Source organism: Trachemys scripta, chromosome 9 (genome assembly GCF_013100865.1).
Source record: "Trachemys scripta elegans isolate TJP31775 chromosome 9, CAS_Tse_1.0, whole genome shotgun sequence".
Taxonomy (NCBI): Eukaryota; Metazoa; Chordata; order Testudines; family Emydidae; genus Trachemys; species Trachemys scripta.
In genome coordinates this window covers 63725559-63746174 of record NC_048306.1, presented here as the reverse complement: position 1 = coordinate 63746174, position 20616 = coordinate 63725559, and the positions used below count along the sequence as shown (strand labels likewise).

The 20616-nt window shown below is 39.9% G+C and overlaps 1 protein-coding gene across 2 annotated transcripts in view; it reads right to left on the bottom strand.

The window, feature by feature from the left end:
- CLSTN2 (calsyntenin 2) overlaps positions 1–20616 on the bottom strand; it is a 674371-nt gene that overhangs the window by 12375 nt on the left and 641380 nt on the right. For both annotated transcript variants that reach the window (XM_034781547.1, XM_034781546.1), the window contains exons 10-14: positions 14589–14755; positions 6450–6598; positions 4791–5014; positions 2727–2897; positions 1895–2040 (exon numbers count right to left, since the gene is read on the bottom strand). In XM_034781547.1, the coding sequence (XP_034637438.1) occupies positions 1895–2040; positions 2727–2897; positions 4791–5014; positions 6450–6598; positions 14589–14755 (857 nt within the window). The remainder of the gene's footprint in view (positions 1–1894; positions 2041–2726; positions 2898–4790; positions 5015–6449; positions 6599–14588; positions 14756–20616) is intronic.

Below are 20616 nucleotides of genomic sequence, written 5' to 3'. Positions count from 1 at the left end.
GGGCATTGCTGGCATATGATGTCATATATAACATTGGTGGACATGCAGGTGAATGAGCCGGTGATGTTGTAGCTGATCTGGTTAGGTCCTGTGATGGTGTTGCTGGTCTCCTCCCTTGGTGTTCACACCTCAACTGCTAGCAGAGCACCTCACCCTCCCTGATTGAACTAACCTTGTTATCTCCATACTGATTTATACCTGCCTCTGGAGATTTCCATTACTTGCATCTGAAGAAGTGACGTTCTTACCCACGAAAGCTTATGCTCCCAATACTTCTGTTAGTCTCAAAGGTGCCACAGGACCCTCTGTTGCTTTTTACAGATTCAGACTAACACGGCTACCCCTCTGAAAGAAAACTTAGTTTGACAGCATCCTGTCTGGCAAGAACTCACTTATCAATAGCTGGGGTGTGAAATCCTCATTTCTTTGTTGTTCTATCACTGTAGTCTCCATTTCCCTATTGTTTGTCTGTATAATCTCTGGTTCTGTGATTGTTTCTGTCTGCTGTATAATTAATTTTGTTGGGAGTAAACCAATTAAGATGGTGGGATATAACTGGTTAGATAATTAAGTTACAATGTGTTAGGAATGGTTAGTTAAATTTCAGTAAAATGGTTAAGGTATAGCTAAGCAGAACTCAAGTTTTACTATATAGTCTGCAGTCAATCAGGAAGTGAAGGGGGGGAAATGGGAACAGGGAATGGGGGTGGGGGAATTGGAATCATGTTTTGCTAAGGTGCGGGGGGGAATGGGAACAAGGAATAGGAACAGGGACACAGGCAAGGCTCTGTGGTGTCAGAGCTGGGAAGAGGGACACTAAGGAAGGAAATTGGAATCATTGCTTGCTGGAAGTTCATCCCAATAAACATCAAATTGTTTGCACTGTTGGACTTGGGGTATTGTTGCTCTCTGTTAATGCGAGAAGGACCAGGGAAGTGAGCGGGTGAAGGAATAAGCCCCCTAACACTGAGTGAGGTCTTTGAAGTAATGCTGCATACAAGAATGAAAAGGGCTTTCTTTTTCATGCTGGAACAGCATGCTGGTTACTAGGCAGAGCTCGCTGGCCTGTGATTTCTGGAGACACCTGCACTATCCACATCACTGTGCATAGGAAGCAACAGTGTTCTGCCTCATTTCCTTGAGACAAAAATATGTGGACTCTCTGCTTTATATGCAATTATCTAATTGTGACTGACTCTGTGTGAGCAGCAAATGCTGTAGAACAGAGTATTGATCCTGAGGTTGAAAGATGCAGTACATCTGATATGTTATGTTATGATACTGAAGATCCTCTATAAAAAAATTGCATTGAACCCTATCCTCATACTTATTAAGGAGGTGCAAACTAAGCTGGAATGATTTCCTACTGATGAAGAATACATCATTTCACATGGCACAACCCCCCACCCCCCAGCGTTGACAAAAAAGAAACCACAAATGAAGTTGGAAAGCAATGAGCTTGCAACATGGTGCTTTCAAGCAGGATTATAATAGTTGGGACATAGGTTGGAGCCTGAATGTGGGAGGCAGTTCATGGAAAAGGTAAGGATGACCTACACCTCAACTATGCATGGGAAGAAATGTGGTTTTGTATATTAGTATCAAGTGGGAGTTCATCTTGTCATTACATACCGCTGAGTAGGCTAGACAGAGCAACATCCATTTGGTATTTCCAGCTAGAGAGGTTAGTCTTTCATTTTGTATGGCATATGACATATGTAGAAGTTTTCCTCTTGTAAGTTATTACTTCTCTTTGATTATAGCACCCAAAATGTGCTAGGTACTGTCCAAATACAGGAACACTCAGTCCCTGCTCTGAAGGATGAGGGAAGAAATGTAGCTCATCAATAGCAGAGGGAAAGTTTTGGTAAAAATACATCTTTTCATTACTCACCTCCAAGTTAAAGTCATTACTGGTGTATCGGCCATTCAGCTCTGAGCACTTGATACTGAACTTTCTATCAAAGATGTTGAAAGTGTGCCAATTGCGATATCGAACCTGTCGAAGCACCAGTTCATAGTTTCTCATTGTGTCCACACCTGAAGCAGTAACACAACATGAATAAATACCAAAACATGCTTAAGAGGCAAGCATTGTAGAAACCTTTTTGTGTTTACAACAAGAGTACTGAACAGGGAAATCACATGTTCTAAATAATAAAATTAAGTGGCTAGAACAATCTGAATTTGTCAAAGATTCCAGTTCATATCGAGTTAAATGAGCAATGTTAGGACTTCAGGAACTGTAATAAAAAACCCGCTTATTTTCATACTAGAGAAAAAATATACAGACGTGGAGCTAATAATTTAGTTACTTCAAAAATTACAGTGTGGCCTTTAGTGGGTCAGGAACTGATCAGCACTTGTGTGAGAACACTAAGGAACCCCCTCACGGACATATGCCATATACAGGCTTGTCAAAGGGAGAATATGTTCTGTGTCCCCATATGCTTCTGGGGGGTTCACATCACCAATTGGGTATAAAAAGGTGGGGCTATGGCCATGCTGATTCCTACAGGATGAACCAGCTACCCGGTGGAGCAGGCTTCCATCTGGGAGCTGAGATGGAATTGTGCTTTTTTGAGGCACAATCCCTTATTGAGCTTCCTCCGGATAGCGTGGCTCAGCTCTGCTCTGTCTCTAACACAGAGTGGTACCTTAAAGGCAAAAACCTAGCCCTTTCCTTTTAAGAACGTAATTAAAATGTAAATGGCCCATTAGCATACCATAGATAGAATACCCTGCTGTGGAGTTGGTGGCATCTAGATGTTTTCCTTGAAGCTCCTTACGATCCAGTTCTAAACACTCCTGTCTGGGATCTAGTTCCACATCAATGACCAAAATGTCACAGAAATCCAAGTTGTGAACCATTTCCTCTAACACAACTGGCTTATGGACTGTAAACACAAGGAATAGACCATACAGAAATAAGAAACAAAATCCGAGAAAAAACAGTCACAAAACAGATTTATACTCGAACCTGGTTTGCACAGTGTTGTCAGCTTCCAAAGGGAAAGGCTGAATAGTTCTAAGCATGTATTAAACATTGACTACAGCATGCAAGTCAAAAGCAAGAAATCTCCATAGATGTGATGATCAGGGGCATATAAGTACTTAGATGCATCCAAAATATAGCAAACCATAATACATGTCAGAAATATAACATTGAAACATGATTTTGGAAGTAAATTCACAGCTTAACAATTTTGCTTTTCAATACTATATTGACATCAGCCTGGTACTACTTCATTCAGTACATTACTACATGTGGCAAGGAGCTGTGAACATAAAGCTTTTTTTCTGTGATTGCACGATTCTCTCAATTATTCTATGGCCCATAAAGAATTTTGCATTAGAGAGGATGCTCTACTAATCTATCCAAGAACTAGCATAGTCATAAACTGGAATATCAAATGATCACGCGTTTTCCCAGCTCAAAGTAATTGAGTTGTAAACTGACTGTCTTTCAGTGAGTAGTATAAAATCTATCCTGTCTCACAAGAGAGAGTCAGATGCATATTTAATATTTTAATTCTCTGGTCCACTTGGCACAAAGCGGCTGGAACACTGGCTTAACTGGCTCCCTGTGGACACCCTTTGCATAATATAAATCGCTGGAATCACAGTAACTATCACCCCTCCTCAGGCTCCAACTTAGAGGGCACTCCCAGAAGGAAGGGATTAAAGTCAGAACCACCCTATTCCCTGGCAATCTTCAACTGCTGGAATAGCCCATGAGGGCTGTGGATTAGCAAAATAACTAAAAAGTACAAATGCAAAACTAATGACTTAAAACAAGGTTTCCTGCTTGATTTAAATAACCATTAAAACTGGTGATTTAAATTGCTTTGATTTAAATCAATCTGTCCTGTTTAGGACTAGATTTTCAATGGTAATTCAGTGCCTAAAGATACAAATACATGTCTAGTGGGATTTTCAAAACCATCTAGACACTTAACTCCCAATGGGAGTTAGGCACCTAAGTACTTTTGAAAATCCCACTGATCACCTAAATACATTTAAAAATCAGGCCCTTAGGCATTTTTACTCATAATGCACAGGGACATGAATGAAATATCAGAGTTCCTAACATGCAAAATGAATGATCATCCTTTTATGTATTACATTGCATGCTGTGCTCACTTTGATCTAGAATACTTTCTGGCCTTTGGAGGGCAGATATAGTTTAAGGCAACTGATAATTAGGATTGTTACAGAAAAAATGCTTTAGAGAACCAGTGCCCCTAAACCAGTATATTATTAACAATTTCAGCTTTTCTGAGATATGTACAAATAGTTGCCTATTATTCTGGTTGGAGAAATGTACCTGAGGACGATTCCTAAAACAGCTGGTTAATGGCTTTTTAATTAAACTTCATAAGAGCAGCCAAAAGGAAGACTCTTTTTTAAACAATTTTTGGTGATGCCTTATTGAAATTTCCTAATGTTTGTCTACCACTGAAAAAGTCAGGACATTTCATGTTAACTTTGTTGAGCACCTCTAATAAGAAGTAGGCTCTTCAAAAGCACAATGTAAAAAAAAAAAAAAAAAGTTAATTGTTTAGAGAAACTGAACTTAATGAACATACACACAGTAGCCCTGTAAACTTGTGCCTGAGGATCTGTCCATTTGTTTCAAAAAATGTTTGAAATACACATTAAAATAGTCTCAATCCTAGATTGTGAGCTCTCTGAGGCAGAGACTGTCTGTGTTATTTCTGTGTACTGTATCTTGTACAATAAGGCCTTAAATCCTGCTTGGGGCAAATGTGGAAAACAAATGCACAAACCTCCATCGTTTTCTTTAAAGTCCACAGAATGTTCCACTTTGGTGACTGTGCTGACAATTCTGATATCTGGTAACAGAGTCACTCCCCTTTCACTTTCAAATTGCGTAGCTGGTCTAGCAAAGTGGTCCATTCCATTTATTGTGATCTTGGGCTCATTGGCCTGAAACACCATTACATAGGCATCTATATCTGGGATATTAATGCAGACATCTTCACCAAAACACCTGAAAAATATATTATTCTTTAATTGCATGGAATAGTTGCCAGGTGAAATTCCTCCCTTGCTAGAGGCATGCAGTATTAAGCAAGCTAGCTTGGCTACCTCACCCACTCTTTCTGTGCATGTTTCTGTCTTCGCTTTCTTTTGCCCAATGTCCAAATAATTATTTTTTGTGCTTATTTCTCCTTGTTATTTAAGCTGCCTTTGCTCCAGATAAGTCCATTTCATGCTGTGATCCAGCAATACATATGCACATCTTTCTGTACTCTTACTGCCATGTGTAAAACTTAGCAATGGTACTAACAGTTCTAGGTTGCAAAGTTCACATGGGCCTATATGCAAATGTTCACAATTACTGGAATTACCTTTGAGTAATTTAACACCTCAGTGGCACGTGCAATCATTAGTAAGGTCAGTATGTAGGTAACATTTAGACACTTAATTAGCATTAACAAAAGAGTCAATGGTTAAAAATTAAAGTTAATTAGATAGCAACTAAACATTGCAAGCTTAACATTAGGGACCTAAATTGATATAACATAGTTATCTTGTTAAATGTGAATCAAGAACCTAACCATCCAATTAAATTGAATGCATCATGGGCTCAGCGCTTCATTTCCTGAACACCAACAACTCCAACTGAAGTCAGTGTGTACAAGGAATGGAAGACTGGCCCTTTACCATGGAGAAATGTTATCATTGTTGCTTAAGCTATACACCTCTACCTCGATAGAACACTGTCCTCGGGAGCCAAAAAAATCTTACGGCGTTATAAGTGAAACTGCATTATATTGAACTTGCTTTGATCCACCGGAGTGCACAGCCCCGCCCCTCCAGAGCACTGCTTTACTGCGTTATATCCGAATTCGTGTTACATTGGGTCATGTTATATCGAGGTAGCGGTGTACTGTGATAGCTGTATGATAATAGTAGGACACAGTAATTTCTACTTTGTCCAAGATGCCACAGTTTTACAGTGATTGTGGCCCTATCACAATATAGGCAAAGGCTATTTCTAGCAGAGAGGCATTGCCCCTGTAGATGGACCTTCTATTCATTATAAAAGGCCTGATTTAAAAGTTATGGCTTTTATGTCAGAAGAAACCTTAATCAATTGGACAAATGGGAATAAGTACTCTATTGACCTTCAGCTGATGTATAACATACACGCAGACTCTTCAATATAGACCAAATGCTTCACAAACGGTACACAACTAAATTAGATTTACAAGAAAGACACCATAAAAGCAAAACATAAGAAACCCACAAAGTAATTAAATATAAAATCAAATGCAACTCATGCCTTATACGCGATAATTTAAAGGTATAGTTTATCAACATATTTTAATTCAAATTCTATTTTTACATTTCCAAAGAAAAAATAATTAATTTATTTAAAAATATAACTAATTTAATCAGTTTAACTGAATGTAACTTACTGGACTTTAGATGAGACTTTAAGACGCCGTACGCCCGCGGTAGGGAACTGTCTAGAGTTGATATACGAGACCTTTTGGAGAGCTTGATTTATATTCTCAATATCATCTCCTTCCATGACAAGGACTGACTGGGAAGGGTTGAAGTGATGCTGGGGAAAATGCATATAATTAGTATTTAGGGTAACAGGTAGATAATACACTTCTAAGGAATTATTTAGAGAGACTGGCTAAAATCTAATAATTTAAGAAAAAAATGCTGTGAGTAGTCAATATTAATTATGAACATGTATAGCTTTTAGGAACAAGTACCCACCAGATGGTCATCTATCACACATTTTAGTAATTGTTATTGCTATAGTTAACCGTATAGTAAATTAGGAGCTAGTTGAACTACTGTGAATCTACACTATTTACTCAGCTGCTCATATTTTTGAAATCCGACTTTTCATAAATGCATCATCTTATTATGATTATTACAGGATATGCTAGTAAAAATTATTGCTGGTAGAAAATAATTGACTTTAATAAGAGTTATGCAAGAAGCACATTTGTCCTGCCTTGTTTTTACTTCCTCTGTGTATTTTTATTCCAGTCCATCTTTGAGATATTTTTCCACATGAGTGAACAAATCAATTAAACTTTCCTTACCACAACCCCAGCAGTGGCAGTCACAGCCAAGGAGATTCTCCTCCCTCTGTCTCATGATCACTGGAGGGATCACTATGTAAACTGGGGCTTCCTCCTGCATAAAACCAGCTGCTCATCTGAATGGACAGGTCTTATTAGAGGATCATCGGTTGTCTTTGTAGCTGTGCTAACCTTTCCAAAGCTCATAAGACTGAAAACAAAAACTTAACAGCCTGCTGACAGAGGCCAGCCTATTTATGTGAATTGTAAATGCCAATTGGTTTTATCACCATCAAGACCATGAGGTTAGTCTACACGATGGGGTAGTGCACACTGCAGGGGTGTGATTTCTAAAGCACACTAGTGCATTACATATCAATTGGTTCATGTAGCTCCCACCCATGTGCACTAAATCTTCCTGACTGTGCTTTAAATGTCATGCTGTGTGAAACAGTACGATAGTAAAGCACACTAGGCAACCTGTGATGTGCAGCAGCAGGGTCTACACGGACCAATTAAGGTGTAACACATCAGTGCACTGTGGAAATCACATCCCTGGAGTGTGTACTACCCCACTGTCTAGACAAGCCCTAATTCTGAGCTTCATTTAGACACAAATAAGTTTGTTTTCTACCTTTTTTGTTTGTTTGGTGTACGTGTGTGTGTGTGAGAGAGTGAGAGTTTGTTGTTAATTTCCTTCTGAAAGATGTCTGTTAATCAGGTCAATGAGACGTTTGTGCTGCACAGAAAACCAGATCAACCTTCTGATTTTACATCCTCCCACTTAGGCTCTATAAAACATAAGAAAACTAATACCAAATGCACTTTCATTCCATGCAGTAGTTTCCTGAGGCTGACTGTTGATTATGGGAACATTTTATATGATATTTTATAGTTTATGTCACACAAACATCTACATTTTAAAAGAAAAAGGTTTCAAAAAAGATGAAGATTAAATAGTATGTGCACATGAGCGAGACAGGGCAAGCTTTGAGCTGAGTAGGACAGGGAGACTTAGGTTCAAACCTTGTGAACAACATCATGAACAGTTTAAGAGGTTTTCTGCAGAAGAATGTAATAACACTACACGTGATCATGCATATCACTCTTTTTACCTGTAAACTAGCAACAGCAAAGAATGACATTAGCAAGGGAAGACTCAAGCTAGCTAGTTAACTTAATGACTCAGATGCAAGAACTCTGGAATGCTGCTGAAGGGAGTGGAAGAAAATCCTAGCCCTAGTCTACACTACAGAGTTAGGTCGACATAAGGCAGCGTATGTTGACTTAACTATAGAGGTGTCTACACTACAATTTTCCTCCCACCGCTTTAACTTGCCTACTAAATCCAATCTAATAAATCTATGATGTGGCCTCCACGAGCTGTCCCACAATGCCCTACCATGACTGCTCTAGTCACTGTTTTGAACTCCGCTGCTCTGCAGCCAGGTACACAGGTGCATGCCCCTCCCCTTTTAAAGGGCTGGTAATTTTTGAAATTGCTCTATTTACTTGGCGTGGAGACCTAACATAACAACTGCTGAGCTGACCATGCTGGCTCCATGCAGCACTGCAGGTGCTGGATCTACGGGTACAGGCATAGCTCCGATCCAGTCATAGGAACTTTGACATCTATGGCCAGATCGCTCGGGGCATGGAGGAGAAGAGCTACAATAGGGATACACAGCAGTGCCATGTAAAAATCAAGGAGTTACACCGGGCATACCAGAAGGCAAACGAAGGCAAATAGTTGTCTGGTGTGGAGATGCAGACATGCCACTTCTACAGGTAGCTGCATGCCATCCTCGGTGCCTACCCCACCTCCACCACCAAGTGCCCAGTGGATACTTTGGAGGACCTAGAGTCACAGGCCACCAGAGTGAACCGGAAGATGAGGTGCTGAACAAGGAAGAGGAGGAGGAGGGAGGACGGGCAATACGGGGATCCGGTGGAGTGGCAAGCTAGGATCTCGTTTTGACTCCTGAGCAGTTAAGCCACTCCTAGAAGTCCAGCACTGGAGAGCCTGATGCAAGGGAAGGAACCTCTGGTAAGTACTCAGTTTGCTTCAATATTGCAGGGCAACATCTGCTCATGTACTATTTTTTAAAATCAGGCTAGAAGAGGTAGTGAAATAACCAATAGAGGTAGAGTCGCTATCTGCTTCTTATTCCCCTGTACAGCTAGGCAGAGGGGGCCCTACCGAACAGTTTGTATATTCACTGGGATATCCTGTGAATCCTCCATAGAGATCTTTAGGAAACTTTCCTGGAGGTAGTCTGCAATCCTCTGCCAAAGGTTTCTTGGGAGGACTGCCTTGTTTCTTCCCCTGCAGTAGAACAGTTTGCAGCTTTCTGTACAGGTCTGTGCTCCTAAAGATGCGCGCATCATGCACCTTCCCTGACCAGTTCATATTGATGTCAGTGAAACAAACCTGGTGATCCATCAGTGCTTGCAATACTGTAGAAAAGTAGCCCTTTCTGTTGATGTATTCCGTCACAAGGTGGTCTGGTATCAAAATAGGGGTGTGTGCGCCATCTATTGCCCCACCGCAGTTCATCAATCCCATTGCTGCAAAACCATCCACTATTTCCTGTACATTGCCCTGAGTCAGTCCTTTGTAGCAGGATACGATTAATGGTCCTGTATACTTGCATCACAGCAACCTCCATGGTGGATTTCCCAACTCCAAACTGATTCCCCACTGACCGGTAGCAGTCTGGCATTGCAAGCTTCCACACAGCAATCGCCACTCACTTCTCCACTGAGAGTTCAGCTCCCATTCTGGTGTCGCTGCACCAGAGGGCTGGGGTGAGCTCCACACACAGTTCCAGGAAGGTGGCCTTGCACATCCAAAAGTTCTGCAGCCACTGCTTTTCATCCCACCACTGCATAACGATGCATAACGATGCAATCCCACCACTCAGTGCTTGTTTCTTGGGCCCAGTACAGACGGTCCACCGTGTGCAGCTGCTCCGTGAATGGCAACAGCAATCTTGAATTGTTTCTTTCCCTGGCACACAGCAAGGCAGACACCAAGGCATCGTTATCAGACTCACAGCTCAGGAAATACTGCTGGATCAGGCATGTTGTGTTTGTGACGCTCAGCACAATACTGGAAAGCAGTGTAGGATCCATGATTTCTGACAGAGATGGTGGGCACGCAGGTTATCACAGCTGTTGAAAAGTGGTTGAAAAGTAGTACAAACTACTAGAATACCCATGGAATGGAGAAAACCTAATCATGAGATGCTGAACCTGCCCCCATGAGGCATTACAGTGGGCTGGCTACCCACAGTGCACTGCTCTCTGTGTCAATGCAAGAGCTACTACTGTGGATGCACTCCACCAACACAAGGAGGTAGTGTGGACAGGCAACAGTGGTTTAATTATAGTGGCAGCTGTATGTTGACATAACTTAAGTTGACTTAACTTTGTAGTGTAGACAAGCACGTAGTCTGGGCTGTTTAAGTCTTGCTCTTGGAGAGTGTGGAGAGGGGAGAGATAAGTTAAAAATAGCATAGACAGTGTCTGCAAGATTTGTTGTGTATATATGAAAATTAGATGGTGGAAGAAGCAAGAAGATAAAAATTGCAACATAAGAAATCTTGCAACAGTATTAAACTGTTCTTTCCTAGATAAATATAAAGAGACCAAAGAGACCAACTGACAATCCTATTGACTTTTAACATTAGCTAATGTTCTTTTCCTTCAGGCGGTGGTACCACTCAAATATCCATATTGTACATATCCATGGGCAGTCACATACAATATCTGATGTCATCAGGTGTGTTTATTTTGGGACAATGGACACTATCTTCCTTTATTAATTTTCAACCCAAAGTCAGGTGCCAACTTTGCCTCTTATCTGTTCCTCTCCCTCTTGGCCCAACCAGGAAACCCTGCCTGGAGTATCTCCGACTGCTTTTTTTCCATTTTTGCCTTCTGCTGTCAACTCCAACTGCCAGACTGGCTGGGGAGGTAAAAATGAAAGAAGCACCTTTAAAGAAACACCATGCCACTGTTGTAATTCTGAAATTGAAAACGCTTTGAAGTTCAGTGTGGGAAGGAGAAAAAAATTCCCTCAGCTTCATTTTTCCTCCACCCACTGCTGGTTCATAGAGAGAACCATTCATCCATGCTGGAGCAGCAGTGGGAGGCAAAACCGAAGAGAGTATTTTTTCACCCACACCTGAAACCACAGGCTACTATAATAACGTCAATTTTAAAATGACAACAGGGGTGCAACAGCTAACTATGTTTTTAATCAGTATGAGCCAAGTATAAGCTGACTTATGACATACAAATTCCAACATACATTCACTGGTATATTTTTGCGAGGAAACAGGATTTTCTAGTAAACAGCCTTACGTTACATTCATAATCTTAATTTGTAAAGGGCATTGCTAAGAAGCATGTCATTATAATTTACTGAATTGCTGGGATGGAAGTCCTATGAAATCATTAACATTCTCACTATAATAAAACATGAAAATAGAGTAATTTTGGGGCTCTTTGTTCAGTATTTAAAGGCTAGTACCACAAAAAAAGAAGGTTTCATGCAATATGTTTTACCCAGGAAAGAATGAGGTGGTGAAATAGAGCCATCCAATACCGACATTTATGAGGGTTAAATTAGAACAAGGTGAATAACTGGGGTTTTTTTAGGTCTCTGGAAGTTCCAGAAAAAAAAAATTGATTTGACCCAAACTGAAGCCAAATTTTTCAGTATTTTCAGCAAATCAAAAAAGTTGACAAATTTCATTTTGGGTTAAATGAAACAAAATATTTCATATCTGGGTATTTTTAATAAAAGCAAAGGAAAATGAAGGGCTAGATTTAAAAAAACTACTGGAGGAAGAGGTGGCGGTGGTGGAGGTAATGGTGTTCCACTTTAAAATGCTTGAATGTTTTTGGTCCAAAGAAAGTCAGAATGAGGACACTCACCTGGAATGTGGGAGACCCAAATTCGAGTCCCTGATCCTGTGCCTACTTAATTATGTATACAACAGGAAAGACAGAGAATGCCACCCCAGAATAGCCAGTAGCCTAGTGGGTAGGGGCACTCACCTAAGAGGTGAGAGTCCAGCGTTCAAGGTTACTGGATAGAAGGGGCTGCTACGACTACCTTCTCTTCTGGTAATTTTGTGATTGACATCTAAATTCCCTTGTCAATCTAGGGTCCCCCTCCAAAAAAATGTGTTTTGTTGGAAACTATTCAGCAAATTTGTATCAAATTTGTGAATAGCTTCGGGCAACCTGAAACTTAATTTTTCAGCGAATAAATTATTTGTCCAAAAACTTTAATCAAACTCAAGTTTAGACAGTGAAACAATCTTACCTTTACCACATAAAGCTAACTCCTGCTGCTGTTACTCATGTTGAGTATTACCTACTCTCACAAGTAAAGGTTGAAGAATCTGGTCCTAAACTTGCACATGCAACTTAAATTTTGCCTTCTTGTCTGCAGATACCATAAATCAAGAGTACAACATAACCTCTTGTCTAGATTTACACGTGTATCTTCTTGCAGCTCTGTGTATTACTTAGTATATGCCAGATCTGGCATATGCCAGAGTCCACACAAGTAATTTCCCTGAAAAATACACAGTAAATAGTACCTGCACAACATTCTCTAGATTAAAATATAACACCACAGAGTAACAATGACAATTTATTACCAGGTGGAGGCCATATAAATTTGCAGTTAAATTACCTCCCTAGTTAATTGTTTAATTCTCTGTTCTGTTCCAAAGGAAGGTTGTACTGTGATGATCTATACTGCCAGAATAGCTCAATATTAGTGAACTGGCTGAACCCCAAAAATATGCCAAAGCAAGATTGTGCTGCTGATTAAAAAGAAAATGTATAGTACTTGGGAACTGACAAATTTGTTAAAATATGCGGTTTAGAAAGGAGTATTTGTTATCTAATAAATCTCTCAGTAACTTAGAACTGTTCTGGAATATTCTGACAAATTTGTGTAAGCATAAAAGGATGAAAATTACGTTCAAGATGCTACATATGCTGTCATAACTATAAAGGGAAGGGTAACAGCCCTCCTGTGTACAATACTATAAAAGCCCTCCTGGCCAGAGACTCCAAAATCCTTTTACCTGTAAAGGGTTAAGAAGCTCAGGTAACCTGGCCGACACCTGACCCAAAGGACCAATAAGGGGACAAGATACTTTCAAATCTTGGTGGAGGGAAGGCTTTTGTTTGTGCTCTTTGTTTTGGGGGTTGTTCGCTCTTGGGACTAAGAGGGACCAGACATCAATCCATGCTCTCCAAATCTTCTGAACAAGTCTCACATATTTCAAACTTGTAAGTAACAGCCAGGCAAGACGTGCTAGTTTTATCTTTGTTTTCTCAGCTTGTAAATGTACCTTTTGCTAGAGTGTTTATCTGTTTGCTGTACTTTGAACTTAAGGCTCGAGGGGGTTCCTCTGGGATTTTTGAATCTGATTACCCTGTAAAGTTATTTTCCATCCTGATTTTGCAGAGATGATTTTTACCTTTTCTTTAATTAAAAGCCTTCTTTTTAAGAACCTGATTGATTTTTCCTTGTGTTAAGATCCAAGGGGTTGGATCTGGACTCACCAGGAACTGGTGGGGGAAAGGAGGGAGAATGGTTAAATTCTCCTTGTGTTAAGATCCAAGGGTTTGGATCGGTGTTCACCACGAAATTGGTGGAAGAGTCTCTCAAGGCTACCCAGGGAAGGGAGTTAGCACTTGGGAGTGGTGGCAGCAAAACCAGATCTAAGCTGGTAATTCAGTTTAGAGGTTCTCATGCAGGTCACCCACATCTATACCCTAAAGTTCAGAGTGGGGAAGGAACCTTGACATATGCATATCCAAGAAAGTAGAGAAAACTATGAGTGAAGTCCTGGCCCCACTGGGGCCAGGAGTTTGCCCTATATTGTATTACTTTAATAACATGATTATGTCATTAAAGACCATAAGATAATTCATATGTACAAACACAGTTAAGTTGCACATGCAAATTTAATCTTTGCATTTTCTGACTTTTGCATGCTTAATTGTCCCATCTTAATGTCCTATTAATGTAGATTGCCTTGTGAAATATATGTTGAATCTAATGGCACTGACACACACAGCCCAGTTTGCTGAGTTGAATTGATATTTCACTTATGTTTTCTGTTGCTTTAAAGCTATTTCAGATCAAAATTCAATAAAATACAACAGTCTGTAAAAGCATGCCTATTTTTGTAAAGAGTACCAAAACAGGGCTTTGACAGCATGACCTGGAAATTCTTAGGGACTGTGAAATATCTGCGGCACCTTACTTTCTAAGTGTATTTTGTTGAAATAATGGAAATATTTTTCTTTGCAGTATCACGGCTCCTCTCCTGTTATGCTTTTTCTTTGCATGACTTTATAGGAAATTATATTGCTTCTAGGAGTACATTTGTACTGTGTGTACTCTACCTCAGGCTCTCCACTTCATAAATCAGTTCTAAATTTTATCAAAGATGATGTCAGTTCATCCCTCACCTTTATTCCTTGGCCAAGACTCTCAAGAGAATTAATATCCAGACCTTCCTTGCAGGCCTGCAAACAGGAAATCACTTTCTGACTCTCAATTTTCCCTGGCCGGATAGTGAGGCTGGCAAGGCTGCCATGGAAATACTGAGCAAATCTGGGCTTAGCGACTTCCCCTCCTAGAAGAAACAGAATGCAAAATTATTCTGTTGATAATACCCAAATACAGATATTCTAATAACTCATCTTACAATATTGTAACATACAAATATAGGTTTGATATCCAATTTAGTCAAATGCTGTTAAACTTCTGCAATCCCAGTTACTATGATCAAGTGAATGGAATCCCAACTAGAATATGCTTTATGCATTTTTATGATGGCATCCAGGAACACCACTATATTTAAGGTTTTGTCAGTATTTCAATTATTGTAAACTGCTATTTTCAGTGGTTTCAAAAATGTACTTGTTGTTGAAACATAGCACACAAAATACCTGCCCAGGAATGTATTGTTATTTCAGAATATGGGAATAAAAAACCATTTTATGCTTGCATAGACTAAACATGGGTTTCAATGTATTAGTACATATATTTATTTGTCCTTTTTCTAAACACTTGTCCATCACAACATTCTCTGGCAGCATGTGCATTTCTTTAAAAAAAACAAACAATGCAACTTTATATAATGTTAATTAAAAGTAGACTCCATCCAGAAATTTTAACATTAGGATTTGCCTGAGGGGATGAGGTCAGGCAATGCTTAAGAAAAGGTAGGGCTAGCACTGTATCCTGGAAATCAACAAGACTTGGCCTCTTGAGAACTAACATGAGAAGTGAATTCCAGAGTTGAGGTCCTTCCTCTGTGTACATCCCGCCTCTAGCCTCCAAACATGCTATTACTAGATTTGGTTGAGTTGGCTAACCAACTGCCATGAACGTGAGGAAATGAACAGAGGACAAAGAGGCATTCTCTCCAAATTCAAATCCTACAGGAATTCAAACATCATGAATTGCCACCAGAAGTGAATAGAAAGTCATAGATGCATTGGCATACTATAGCCAGCTCATTAGGCAAACAGGCCACTTCACTCAAATGCAGCATCTGAGAGGTATTCAAGTATAGCATCATTTTTAGTAGTCAACAATAAATGTTAACAGCCACCACTTGCAAGCAATTGGAGTTACTGAGCTACTCCCCACACTTCGTATAGATCTCCTTATTATCTTCTGGGTACACTTATAGACATTGATGACTAAAGCCTGAGAACCCTCCTCCCCACTCTCTCTCAACACTGTACTCACTACAAAAAAACTAGTTATTTCATATATCTATATATATGAAATAAAAAACTAGTTATAAATAACTAGTTTTTTATATATATGAAAATACACATTGGAGTAATGTGAAGGTTTTGTAGACATAGGTTTGGGATTGTTTCATTGCCCAGTCATGGAAGCAGACATCTCACCATGTACTCTTAGATGCTTTCCTCAGCCAAAAGGCATCACCCTTTGTCTTCTCTGATGGCATCACATATAGCATCACTATTTATCTCAAAGAAAACTCCCCACAGTGAGAAAAAAAAAAATCAGTCTTTTTTCTCCAAGCTGTCCATCATGTAGAAAAGTTTCTCTGGATGGATTTTTGCAAAGTACAAGAAAACCTTCATTTTTTTCCATCATCTCTAGTTCAGGATTAGTTTCTACTGCACTTAGGCCTTTCAGTATTTACCAAATTCATAACAACATTTGGAAAATGGTTAGTGTACCAAAAATACATTCAATTTCCCCCCCAAAAAACCTAGCAATACCGACATCATTTTTAAGAACACCTACTATTATTTTAGCAGCTAAGTATTTATTTACAGTAAATATTTTTAAAATATAAATTATAGTACATAAGAAAACATTGAATTGCATTAACATTCATTTTCCTTTTGTCAGGAATATCCTCAAACAGAATATAAAAGCAAACAAAATACCCTCCACACCCTTCCCCCAAAAATCAGATAAGAGCTCAAAAAAAAAAAAAAAAAAAGCGCCTCAGATTGTGCTTTGAAGTTTGCATGTTCAAACTTTAGCAGACTCCCTAAGAGACCAAGCTTCACAGATGAGGGCCTCTGGCTAAAACCCCAACACTGATCCTGGAGTTTAAAATTCAGAAACCAATAGCAAGAGTTTGCCAACTGATCTGAATTGTTGTAACGTGATGCAGGATGAGAAGTACACGATTCAAGGATTTAAAGATTACAACCAATTCCTTAAATCGTATCAAGAAACAAACATGAAGTTAGGGCAATGGTTTCAGTGTAGGTGATCTCCGCTCACAGGGGCTCAGTAGGTAGGCATTCATTCTACACTAGATGGAGTTTCTGGGGAGATTTCAAGGAAAGCCATGCCCACTATTTAGGGTGAACCACCGTTGTCTGAAGGTGACAACACTAAAAATGATCATTGTGTGGTCAGTGTTATAGAGGGATGATTCTAGCATCGTGGCCAGATTGTAGAGAATAGAGTGATGCACAGATTTCTTTGCTTCTTATTAGTCTGGGCAGGGCCGGCTCCAGGCACCAGCCTGGCAAACAGGTGCTTGGGGCGGCCGCTCCAGAGAGGGGTGGCACGTCCAGGTATTCGGCGGCAATTCGGTGGACAGTCCCTCACTCCCGTTGGGAGCAAAGGACCTCCTGCCGAATTGTCGCCGCAGATCGCGATCGCGGCTTTTTTTTTTTTTTTTTTTTTGGCTGCTTGGGGCAGCCAAAACCCTGGAGCCGGCCTTGAGTCTGGGTTCAGACTATTCACTTTGTAGTTGGTCACTACTGGTTTGCCAGCTCACCAGAGATCAATCAGACAGCTTCATAGTCCTGGCCAACACTGAAATATGGACACTGAAGGGAAACAATAATGAACTTGCAGGACCTAGTTGGGGGGGGGGGGGGGGTTACAGAGAAGGATGATGAAGAAGGCATGACAGAATAATATTTCCTATCATCTTTTCCCATTAGATTAGCTGGAATGTCTCACTGGGGTCCTTCCTTGATATTCCCTTACCCTGTCTGATACTCCCTAAGCATATATAAGGAAATACAGTAGTAACATCTACAATCCAAATGAAGCTACATATTGTGATTAATTACAATATATCATTTGAAGAAGTCTTTATTGCATCATTTAAAATTACATAATTGACCATGGACCATACTGAATACACATAAAGAGAATGTGCCAAAAACCCATTTGTAAAATCCATTTAAACTGGTTTACAAGAAAGAGCAGAATGACCATCTGAAGCTGTTATAATCTCTGAGGTATAAAATTCTTGTTTTAAAAATCAGCTGTCATGCTGGGAATCAATGAACTTCCACAAACCTTATATGATTTGCCCATAACTATTAAAATAATTATTGTACTGCAAGTCTACGGTCAGCAAGTGCACGAATCTGATAGCTGGCCAGTGATTAGCTTCTAGAGGTGCAGAAGGGGCAGGAAGGGTGAGAGGAGCATTTCTCCCTTTAACCTCTCCTTTTCCTCTATGCAGGAGCTGCTTGCATTGTGATTGCATTCACTTGATTGCATGGGGCTATGATTATTAATGGAGCTAATCACCCCAAAAGGGGGACAGGGAAGACCCAGCAAAAGAGGGGGTCATGCCTCCCCACTATGAACTGGCCACCTGTGAAAGGAAGCTCGTGTTTTCCCTGTGGGATGTATCAATGGCTGTTCTCTGCCCTGATTGCTGGGGAGTTTCAAGATAGGTTGAGAGTCTGCACAACTCCCCCCTCCCCCCATTTATAAAGGCATAAAACCAAGAAGTTGGTTTTCATGTAAGAAGCCATGACCATTTCCTAGAAATGGCCTATTAGAATGCTTGGTGGATGCAGAAATGCCAGAGGCACCAAAAATATCTGAAGCAATATGCTCAGATACTACTTTGGTGCTTACACACAATGATTTTGGTGTCTATACAAATATATAGCTATTTCAGATAGATCATTTCTGGACTAGAACAAGCCGATTCACTGTAAACTATGATGATGATGATATCGGGTACTAGAACAGAAAACCAGGAACTTTTAGAGTTACGGATAATGAGACTTAAAAATGAGCTAGAAACATCATGAAACAAAAGTTCAGGCTATGTCTTCTGACATAACTGACACCACCATCTCTGAGTGAAGAAGAGCTCTGTGTAAGCTCAAAAGCTTGTCGCTCACCACCAGAAGTTGGTCCAATAAAAGTTCTCACCCTCCTTGTCTCATCACAGTATAGATCAGCAAATTATGTCCACAAGCCCCTAAGTCAGATAAGATTGTTCATTTAAGCTTTACATTACTGCAAAGGTGGAGAATTGTGTCCTTCCTGTTTGCTTTCATTTACAGAGGCATGCTGTTTTCTTCATAGGGTGGGGTAACTTCCACTAGAATAAACAGGAATGATTGTACACACATGCTTAGAAAGGAGAATGCATCTCATAGTTTGTTGAAATAGACCAACGAATAAGCCTTCCATATATTATTAAGCACTATTTAGCAGAGATGAAGAGAAAATGATGTACCTGTCATTCTTGTTCTCTCATGGTAAATACCAGTAATTTTAACTGACCACCATCATGGGTCTCATAGCACATGGACATTTTGTAATATTTATAGCTTGATGTTTCAACAACTCAGACATCTTCTCAGACCAATGAGCCTATATCAACTTATTGTGCACTTCAACAGCCAGTAACTGCCACTGCCATGCAAAATGAACAAAATATACAGTAAAACAAGAACCAAAAACCAAAGCTTTCCCCAATTCTGAGGCAAAATTGATGGGATGGGTGAGTGCTGATCTGTTATAACTTTGTAGTTTTCTGTTTTCCAAAGGTACAAAATAAGAGTTCCCCACTCTGTGAAGAATAAAAAGTGTCCCGCGTTTCTATAAAATATTGCTAACTGGTAACACATAAAAAACTTGTTGCAAATGGAATTTCCAATAGCAGTATAGAATCAGTATGTGATTATGGACAGTAATGGTAATAAGAACAAGCATTTTTATTTGGGAGCAGGATATTCTTCTTCTAAAGACACCTCTAACTCCTCTGGGGCTCATTGTGATCTAGTTTTATCCTTGTGTAACTCCATTTAACTTTGGTGCTTTTGCTCTTGATTATACTGCTACAACTTAGATCAGAATCAGACCTATTTACTTCAACAGAGTTGTATCCAGTTACCTGATGACTGAATTTGACCCATAATACCTAAAATAAACACATGCTAAGAAACATCCTGTCAAAATAAAATTTAAGGTTTGGGAGGGTGAGTTGCTTCCAAGAAAGTTCTCTGTCTGTGACCCTTTTAACCAAAACTTGAATTTCCCTTAAAGCGCTGAGTCCAAGCAATAATCTTTTGCATTTGGATGTATGTATGCTACCCAAATGCATTATGTTGGAAATCTCTGGTGATAGAGGTCTGGTGATGAACCAGATCACCTTCAATATAAGGAATTTTTAAACTCATATGCCATTGTGTGGCAGAAACGAAGACCTTCTTCTCTGGCATAGCATGTGCAAATGCCCATCCTTCAGAGCTGTCCTGGAGTGAGGCTATCTAATTGATCTAGATTACCTCAACCAATTTCAGTGTCAGAGGTTCCTCATAGTCAGGTTCTCCCAGCCACTTCACAGTTAAACTCAATCAGATATAGATATTCTCTTCTGAGAGTCTGTAGTAGTATCAAGGACTGAGAGAATAAGGGCACTATCTTCTCTGATAGAGTTTCAGTCAGTGTCCCAGCTGGAAACTCTACAGAGGGAGATGATGAATGAGATTCATGCCCCCATGCACTAATTCACCTAGGGAAATAGTTAAGGTGGGGTGCTGTATGTTGGGTTGCATGACAGAGAATAATAAAGGGAACTCTTGCAATTAGCTTCCATGCTGTCAGCCATGGAGTGCTGTTGATATATCTGCAAAAAGAAGAACAGGAGTACTTGTGGCACCTTAGAGACTAACAAATTTATTAGAGCATAAGCTTTCGTGGACTACAGCCCACTTCTTC